The 10,671-nt window shown below is 35.9% G+C and overlaps 1 protein-coding gene across 1 annotated transcript; it reads right to left on the bottom strand.

Moving 5' to 3' along the window:
• Positions 1–79: 79 nt before the first annotated feature.
• On the bottom strand, positions 80–10,371 carry LOC117121170 (ubiquitin carboxyl-terminal hydrolase 22-like; the record flags this gene model as incomplete). The annotated part of the gene is given in 11 exon segments (XM_033266277.1): positions 80–237; positions 1,167–1,293; positions 2,186–2,279; positions 3,011–3,132; positions 3,513–3,615; positions 4,687–4,834; positions 5,467–5,636; positions 7,049–7,165; positions 8,381–8,479; positions 9,079–9,211; positions 10,090–10,371. Coding segments are annotated over 11 exon segments (1,391 nt in total), but the record flags the coding sequence as incomplete, so codon positions are not given.
• Between the last annotated feature and the right edge of the window lie 300 nt (positions 10,372–10,671).

Here is a 10,671-nt window from a genome sequence, read left to right as displayed (position 1 = left end):
TAATATTGAAAAGATATGATACTGTGATGATGTTAATGGTGATGATTTCAATGCTGACATAAAACGATGAAGGACTTACTTGTTGTTTGTTTGCTGTAGTCCCAAACTAGTCCTAATATTACTACGTTGACCGTTGGCACGGCGATGTGAGGACATATATGGAGTCATGTCCAGTTCGTGTGGGAATGATATGAAGGTGCTTATCTTCTTTCGTGAACGAGTGCTGTGTTCAAATCTCTGGAAGAAAATAATTTTTTTTTTTATTATTCATTGTAATTTGGATCAACTCACTAAGTTAGCAAAATCAGGTGTTGTAGCAGTAGAAAACTAGGGGAGGGTGGTAGACATCTTAAAGGTGGGTGGGATTTTATTTGAAAGACAAGATGCTAATGTCAAGAATCAATATCACAGAAGCTTAAAACAATATCTAAGGGTTAAGCCAGGCAAACCCTCACAGCGAATCCAAATCCAATTCCTGTGAGCGCTAGACTAAGCGACACCGTCTGCAGCCTGAACTCGTCATCGTTACAGTTATCCATTGCGTGTGCGTTGTGGCATTGCGTTTTCCATAGAATCCCATAGACCAACGAAAAAAACCACGTCCATTACATCAACACATCAAATTTAAAAGGACAAGAACACCCAAGCTCTCAAAAACAAAACTGAATAAATTTTTCTTGTGCAAACACAATCTAGGAATGTTGGATACAGTACCACAGTTTATTTTCAACAGTAATTGAGTCGAATGGCCAAGTGGTTAAGGCGGGGGAGCCACAACCTACAGCCCTAATATTGGCGCTGGTTTGAATGGCACGCTCGCCTATGGTTCTTGTGGTGGAACAAGTTTTCTCGGATAAGGACTATAAACTATAGGCCCAGTGTACACAATTGGCTCATGTGCACTTTAAAGAACCCAGCACATCTTTAGAGATGAGTAAGGGATTACCCCGGCTTGTGTACTGGTCCATCTTACAGCCCCTGCCACTGCGAGCCAGACAGTGCACTTGCTTGGCCTGCGCATGACACGACAGAACCCTTCAGGAGAAGTTGTAAGAATGTCCACATATGTCTCGGGGCCTGGAGCCTTCAACTGTGAAGTTTGGCCAGCCATCCGGGAGAAGAAGAGTGTGTCGTCAGTAAATTAGTGGCAGTAAATTAGAACATACCTTAAGATGGAAACACGCGACAATTGGAAGCTTCTTCATCGTTAACTGTTTGGTTGATTCCTCGTAGCTTTGGCAAGAGTTGCACTTGATTTTAGCACTACTTCCTAGATGCTCTGCACGAGTAAATCTGTAAAGAAAAAACAAAATAGCACTATAAATACTTTAATAGCTTTGCCCTCACTGTGTCATACGACACAGTGTGTTTTACGACCGTCGTACAACAAATCCAGCTTCACTCAATGTGAGCGATAGGTGCTGTCACGCCGTCTGATTTTCAATGGCAGTATGAACGGATCGTCATTAAAAATTAACAGTTGCATGTGTGTTGTGGCATAGCATTCTCCATTGGATCGTTAGACGCAGTGTGTGTGGTCGGCATAGCAGCAAGCATTACAATTTGCAAGCTGATTACAGAATGGAATGATCTATGGAGTTGGTTTATTGGTTGAAACACAGAATAAACTATTCTAAATTGCATGAAAATTCAACTTAGGAATTGGTCTGCTAATGTTCTAAAATGAACTTGCCAAATAATATTTTCAATCAAATTTAACAGAGGCCAGTGGCATTTAAGAGCACAAAGGTCACATGGGAACGGGGTGGGGTGGGAGGTGTTGACTCTCAAATAAAACAAATAGATGTAGAAATTCGTTCCTACACGTTGCCGTTCGACTCCTTCTTATACTTTTAAAAATCTACTTCTTTTTACTTCTTATACTTTTAAAAATCTACTTATTTTTAGAATACTTTTAAAAAGCTACTTCTTATACTTTTAAAAATCAACAATTCTTTTTTTTCATTGTATATTTTTAATGTCATGTTTTTATGATGCTTGTAATGTCGACCTGATTTGAATTGCCCCATGTGGGATTATTAAAGATTTATTGATTGATTGATTGATTAAGGCGATTTTTAACTATTTGAGCGTGATTTTTAGGGGGCGACTGGAGGTGGGGCGTGACATGGGGTGAGTGCACACTCTCCTAGATAAAGCACTAACAGAGGTACAAAAAGCTTACCTTCGTAGACAATCATCTAGAGAGGTTGGAACATCTTCAAAGCCAGTCGGTGATAATAGATTGGTTATATTTTCATTGCTGTTACAGCTAGAACCTGCATAGGTAAAGTTAAATTTAATGAACAGCATAGCACCAGTGGCGGATCCATCCAGAATTTTATAAACAGGGGAGGGAGGCAGAACATTTTCAGAATAGATAAGTTAGGACCACGAATACACATATGTCCCACAAACACATATGCGCACACTGTTGTTTTGTGGGACCGCTGCAACAATAATGAAGGGGTGGGATCTGTGGGGTTTGGAAACAGTTTATTACAGGATGGTCTCCGTGTGAAATATATAGATTATAGCTCACCATTTCCTTATAAGGCTTAGGAAATGAATTATATTCTAGTTGGGAAAATAATCTAGGTTTTCATCTTTTCTTGGGTTTGTAACTGGAAGGCAAGATTTTTAACCATCAAGCAACAATCGAAAGCTTAAAATCTCTCAAAAGTGTTTGGGGGTAAAGCCCCGAAAAATATGACAATTTAGGGGTATCAAAGGCATATTTAATCAGTTTTTGGATGTACTAATAATGTAGAAAATACATGTATTTTCTCCCCAACGAATTGTGGATTTCTCCCCGATGAGAGCAGCTGGCTTCACCCTCTGACACAAAGTGATAATTTATTGAAGCATTTAAAATGCAAAACTCCATAATTATCACCACTAACACAACTATCAGTCAACAGCAACTTCACCATCATAACCATATAATAATAATAATCATATAATCATATTTATTTCTTTTTAATAAAAAAAAAAAAATAGCTAATCCCACCAGAAGAGTTACTGTCGTTAGAAATCACAGATATATTCTCAGATTGATTTAAAAAGTGGCTTCCAGATGGTCCAAGATCTAAGGATATGTCCCAGAACGGATCCACTGTCGTAGATATACCCCTATAGATAGAAATATTACATCAATTATTAAAAGTTCAACTAGTGAAATTTTTTAAAAGAGTGATGAATTAGAACATGACCACAAATATGAGCATGAAAATAAAAAGACATACACAGAAACATGTGGACTATCAAATTAATGGAATTGTTAATTGAGCCAAGTTTCTGTGTTATAAAAAAAAATACTCAAAATTTTTCACATAAAGTTCAATCTAAAAAACGTCATGTTTTCAGTAAGGAATAAAAAAAAGATTTCTATATACGTTGTATATTTAGCAGGATTAATATATAATGCTCTTTTGTTTTCTTGAGCCATAATCACTACTGCTGTGGTTACTGTTTTATCTAAAACAAAATCCAGAATATAATGAGCTTCTTACCTGCACACTTGGCAGGTAACATCTGACTGGAGGCCACCAGTAAAGATTTGGTCTATAATACAGTTACAGTTACTAGGGTTACTACTTCGCACACCATTGTGACCTAGAAAAAACACAAGCACAAAATATACATAAGAGTAGAGACAGTAGTTAAATATAAGAACATGATGTTATAATTGTATCATGCATAGCCCTTGTAAGGAAGATCCTTATATTTAGTTGTATTAAAGGTAAAGGTAGGAGAATAACCCATAAATTGCAGGGTCATTTTGCTGAATTGCGTATGGGCGTGGTCCAACACTACCTAGCACCCGAAAAAAAAAAGGAGGAGTTTTGTAGTAGCTGCATGTTCACATCATTTTACAATGACAGGGGCTGAAATGAAACACAACATCGGGGTAACACCCCTACTCTTCCGGAAGATTAATGGGTTCATTATGTATACACTGGGCCTCCATTTTAAGTCCTTATCTTTACCGCTTGTGGCCACTTGACTCGACATCAAACTATTGTAATACTTAGTGATCATTGAGGATAAAGAATGAACCTGTACATCATTCTGTAAAGCTATCAACATTTAATCCAGACTGATTACGCCTTCACAAATGAGATACGCCCTCACATACCGATGTTGATTCTCTGTAGCCTAAAGAGTATACACGGCAGATATGATATGAAGTGGTGTGTAACACTACTGAAAAAATGTTGCTAGATATAGAGTTCTATGCTGTTATATCATGATACCATGTGATACTACTCCGTTGCTATCAGCGACCCAAAATGCGGTCCAACGGATCCATTATCTCCACTAACAAACCATTGATACCAATTTCTAATGTAATTATTATGATGATGTATGTTATTTTTTCTTTGTAAATCTTAATTGATGATTAAATATATATGTTTTGATAACTAATATAATGAGAGCTTTTGTGTTTTTAGTAAATTTTGATAGTAAATTATTAGGTTTTAAAATGCCTATTCCAGAAAGCCTATTCTAAACCATTAAAATTATGAAGTCATTTAGGCGTACCAACCGCTTTACCAACGTCTGGTTGACAACAAAGGGTGCCACCTAGTGTTGTGAAGATACTAGTGCTGTACTCTTTATCCTCAATAATCACAAAGTATTAAAATAGTTTTAATACTTTGGTTTGATGGCCTCATGATTTACCTTTACAGTGCCTATGCAGAACATCTAATGCTGCAATAAAAAATTCATGAGCATCTTGCTGCTCGTAGCCTGCAAGGTGTCTAGCGTGGGTCCAAACTAAATGCAATAGACGATATGGAATGTGTACATGGCGTCGACCTGAGTAAAACTGAGAGGAAAAACATCACTTGTTACTCACAATGTGACTAGTGAATAAGAAACATTTTAGGTATTGATGTATGATATTTCATTACTGATATTTTTACAATAAAAAAAAATTAAATCATATGAAAATATGATGAACATACTATGATATACCGATAGTATGATATGATACATTATTGGAAACAAATTGGTAGATTTCCAATCAAGATCAAGGTCTTGGACCAAAAAATGAAGACTAGGCCTAGAATAGGCAATGAAAAATGTTTATACCAGCAAATATAAGTATTAAATGAAACATTCATATTGATTAACTATTATAAGTTCCTCTCCTTATGACTAAAAATGCTAGTTTGTTTACATAACTCTTTTTGGAAGGGCTTCACCATGTGTTTTATCATTTAATTTTTACAAAAAAAAATTCATGAGTATGCAATAACAAGCCATGTATTACGTGATAGTTTTACTTAATTTCACTTTAATATCATACAAATATATTTTTTAATTGGAGTCCTCACCAGGCCTAGTTTCAATTATGAATAAGGGTTTGGTTTATGGTATGTAAAATTAATTATATGATACGTTGCAATCGGCCCTAGACAGACAGCTGCATGTGAAAATCTTACAGCAATTTTTTACCTCTTGGAATAATGTTGACATCTCACATACTAGACACTGTCCATGCTCCAGCATTTGACACTGGTGCCGATCAGACAGGAAGTAATCCCTTAGTAGCGGCGTGTGTGTCAAGGCCTGCACAATACAGTTCATGAAACATGTATTGCCTAAATTGATTAGACCAAGAAGACCTACAAGAAACAAAGTATAAAGTTACTTGGTATATTGGATGTCTGTATCAAAGGTAGGCAAAGTGCGGTACATGGGGCGTATGTGGCACGACAGTGATTTTTTGTGAGCCGCAATAAATGAAATAAAAACCCCATGTGTGGCCCAACAATCATCTTTGAATAGAAAATACATTGTTTTTTATAGCCAGACACCTATCATTTGTAAAATATATTAAAACTGTGCATAAATTAGTATAGAAGCGTTGCATTAAAATTTTTGGAAGCACATTGAAATGTCATAGTTTGGGTGCGGCTGTCGGTATTAAATAAATTTTCTTTGGCCCTCAAACCCATCTTTAGGCCCGTCCCTGGTTAATGCAAAAAATAGAGTGTTTTCTCTGAAGCCTGCTGCATGCGTGTATGCTATGCAGACCACAATTCGACAAGGTGTCCCTGACTGTTTGTTTTCAATGAAGATCCGCTCTGTTTATCCACTATGGAAGTGTTTTCAAGTAACTAATGTACACTTTGTTGTATTTTTTTTTTCTCAAGTGCTTTGAGAATTTCCTTATAATCAGTACAAGTGCCATGCAAATCTGATTTATTACTATTGTTAGTTACTATAAATATTATGTTGTAAAATCAAATTTTCTTTTTTTTAAACCACAATAAATTATACGTACTTGCGACATTGCGTATGATGTCACATACACTTCATCAGGCAATGAACTGTTGATGTTTTCAGTTCCAGTCACTAGGTGGAGGGCGACCTCTACTGTCGGTGCACTGTGCCTGTGGTTTTCCATGAACCAACAGTAGAGGTCCCACACCACCTAGCGACTGGAACCGACAACATCAACAGATCATTGCTGACAGCACACGAACGTCGCGAGTATGTGTAATTTATTGTGGTTTAGAAAAAACAAATTTGATTTACAATATTATATTCTAACTGGATGAAAATATTTCAATACTTAAATATTATAATATATTACATACCTCATACAATACATAGATTCTAGGCATCTGATCGGTTAAGATGCGTCCAATAGAAAGTAGTATTCTCCTCAAAAATAGTACTTTTTTGCCCTGATACACGATGTGCAATCTCTAGGCCGCGTTGCTGTGTAATTATAAGAGATTGGCCCTTTGATTGCCTAGGCCTAGGAAGCAAACCTAGGCCTAAATGGTGTGTACTATTTTCATTACTTTTTTATGTCTCGTAGAATCTATGTATGAGGTATATAAAACAAATTTTGACTGCTCTAGATTTGGGGAACGGTGAAATCTATAGATGCGGAGACCGTAGCCTATCTTCCCTCCCTCAGGAAGATAGGCTACGATCTATAGATTTCACCATTCCCCTCATGAGCAGTCAATATTTGTATACTATAACACCTTATGGTTGAACTACCTGTCCATTTCCTGCTTACCTATTGTTGAATTATCTGTAATTTTCCTTCGCTTTGGATTTCGAAGTAACAAGTCAACTTCTCGTTCTGATGCTTCCCAGAAGGAAAATTTCTTTATACTTAAATGGTTAGACGAACCTAGATAAAAAATACAGTTAATTATTCATAAACAAACACCTTCAAGATTAACTAAGAGCACAATAATGGTTCAAGACGTAGTGGAGTTTTGTTAAATTGGGTGTAAGTTTTAGTTCAGAAAGTGGTGATCTATATATCCATGGGCTAGTGTAGGAAACTTCCAAAGGGGCAAGTTATTGAGTATTCTGAACTTGCGCAGATTCACTCTATGCTGTGGCAGTGAAATTCCTTTGTAAAATGGAATGTGCAATTTTGTGTAGAAAATGATATAAATTAGCTTTCACTTCAGTTAATTTCATTTGACAAGCATGCAAAGTACTGTGTTGACAGGGGACCAATGGACTAATAGCACCTTGTCCGAGAACAGTAATTTTGACTTCGTTTCTGCAGTATACTTATGCTGTTATCCGTTTTTTTTTGACAGGGCTGAAAAAACTAATTAAATTAAAATCTGTTACAGGTCTCCCTCTAATTAAAGACCTCTCCAATTAAAAACCACCTCCAATTAAAGACCACTTTTCAGTGGTCCCAAATTAACAAATTCCTTTTATCTTTATTATTCTAATTAGAGACCAAAGCTGCTAAAGGCAATGGAAACCCCGGTCCCAGAAGTTGTCTTTGGGGAGAGACATGTATTTTAATTTTTCACAGATGAAAATTAATATTAAACAACTAAGACTTGATCATTCTCAGATAGGTGGAATTAATCTTGCATTCTTTTATCTGAAGTCCTTGTGAATATTACAGTCCCTTATTTTAAATATTAACTTTAGCGTGGGGAAACACCGCCATTGGTGATAATTAAAGTTGATAATTATTATCATCTTTGAATGCTGTCCCTCACTTTGTAAGTCATACTGCCCTGTGATCCTTAAGGGCTGTCCCTTTCACTATAGGGCGGGGGTTATCCCGATACTATGGGTTCATTTAAGCCCCAGAAATGATGTGGAATGATGTGAATATGTATGTACTATAATCGCCTTTTTACGGTGACTAGGTAGTCCACACCGCGCCCATAAGCAAGTCAGTACAATGACGCTACGAGTTATTCACCTTTAGCTTACCTTTACCTATTGTTTGTCAAGCCTAGTCAACTTGTATATATGTAATTGGCAATAAATGAATGAATGAATGAGAAAAAATGAATATAAAAATACATGAATAAATTAGTGGATGAATATTGTATATTACTGACGTGCACATCTTGATACTAACCTTTCAATTTAATTTCTTTTCGAGCTTCTTCTAAATCCTGGTCATATATGTAGTCCCCACATAAATAACAATATACAGCACCATAGGCTAAATCAACAGCTGTAGAAAAAAAAAACAAAAACAAAAACAAACCAGGTAAATAAAATATTTTATAAATTGTACTGTATATACACATAATTATTTGTATTCTATTTTGTTGGATGGGGATTAGAGAGCCACATAGAAAGAAATTAATTTTGCTATTGGCACCTGAATTGTCTTGCTTTATGTATTGTTTTTAAAATATTGTATTTATATCAAGTGATGACATAAATAAAATGAAATGAAATAACAATGCAAGATATTTATTGTAATTATCAGAATTTTTATACTACTACACTATAATCATTTACTGCTTCTTACTAAAGATCATAATAACAAGACAGTGTCCTCTGCGTGCAAATTCTGTAACAATGCAGTGTAGGACGCCCTCTAGAATTTACAATCATTTTTTTAACTTTGACATTAATGACCTTTAACTAAAGATAGCGCATTCCGCGATTTCTTAGTGCAAATTGTGTAACAACCATGGTAACGACTAGGACGCCCTCTCTCATTGACTTTTTATGCTTCTTTTTACCGTACATGGACGCTTCTATTTGTTACGCGTAGAATCACGGAAAGCGCTATCTTGTTGTTATAAAATCCTTCTTTCTAACCAAGATTATGTTGCTTCAATTTTGCATGATCGTGAATGTGACCTCTGTTGTAGCAACCAAAAAAGATACATTGAAGGCAGGCGTGTAGCCTTCCGTCATGGCGGTGGCATGTGTTGCACTTCCAAACCTTTGCCTTTTAAAAGAGAAAAACAAAGTATGATTTTATTTATTTGACCGATAAGCAACATGCATAGAATTCAAAAAGGAGGCAAAAATGAAATAGAAATTAACAATAAAAATTATTTTTTTTAAACAAGGTTTAATGTTGTTCGAGCTTTGCTAGTCTGAGAACGAGACTGAAGCAAAAAATGTATAAATCTGACATCATCATTTTAAAAATATATGGTTCAACTTTTGCATGCACTTTTAATTAAAGACATTTTGTGTATACTCTCTTTACATTTTCACCATTAACTTCTCAATCATATTAGTGATTCTGCTAACTTATTTATATTTGATTATTCAGTGATTTATTTTAAATACTAAACAATACAGTATCCCATGGTCCGGACCTGGTTTTCCCCAGCAAAAACCCAAAAAACATTTTTCATTACAATAAAAATAAATTTTGGAAGGTGTATATTTATATGAACTCATTCAAATTTTACAAGCCCTAGGTGTTACCTACACACACTCTTATTTTACTCTACTAACTGGCTAGGCCTCAATTTTTATCTACAGTCCTAACAAGTGGCGTTTGACAGCTTATGGCCCACCTGTTCAAGCCCAGGCCTAGCACATACATACTATCACTAAGGCTCCTGATCGGGTTAGGCTTCTTAGTTAGGTTAGGCCTAGGCAGTCTAGAATCACCCATCAAACGAATTATAAAGTAAACAAAAATGCATGGTTAACATAAAGATATTAACAATGATTATACACAGACATAAACAGACTTATGGTCAATTATATTATTAGTGCACACTACATGCTTCCGTACAACTAGATCCAATAAAGATTTCTTTTGTTATACGCTCGACTTCACTAGCCTGGCTGAGCCTCTTTAGCTACCTTTCTTTCCCGAGCTTCGGCAGAGGAGCATGCAACGAAATATCTGTGGATGATTGAGTAGGGCCTTGTTCCTTTGTTCGCCTTAAAAGTGCCCAAATGTGGGCAGCTCTGGAGGCTCATACTTTGAAACCAGGCAACTAAAAGCTATGATAAGTTTGTTTCACATAAAGTTTCTTCGCGGAAACAAAGTTAAATTGTTTCATTTGTAGTCTCGTTCCTCGTCCACTATCTAAACAAAGTAAACCGCAGCTGACCACAAAACGCAAGATCAAAACATTCTTTGGTGACATATACATAACAATAGTTTCCGGGTCACCTGGACTAGAATCCTGTTGATCATGTGATTAAACTTTTAATGAGGCGTGGTTACATGGTGGTGGCGGACTTGTGGACCATCACGAATTTAACAAGGAGTTAGAATGAAATTGATAAAAAGAGTAAATTCCATTTGAGTGATAATATGAATATGTTACATTATTATATGATAATGATCCAAAATTGTAATTGACAATAGAGGTTTCAATGCTCATTTAATCGATTTTATATTTCTTTCTCCCCGACAATATGTGGTTTTCTCCCGAC

This window comes from Anneissia japonica, unplaced genomic scaffold (assembly GCF_011630105.1).
Source record: "Anneissia japonica isolate Jap-2015-1 unplaced genomic scaffold, ASM1163010v1 scaffold993_len1110182_cov180, whole genome shotgun sequence".
In the NCBI taxonomy this organism is placed as follows: domain Eukaryota; kingdom Metazoa; phylum Echinodermata; class Crinoidea; order Comatulida; family Comatulidae; genus Anneissia; species Anneissia japonica.
Note: the sequence above shows the minus strand (reverse complement) of the source record. Positions and strands in the feature narration are given on the sequence as shown.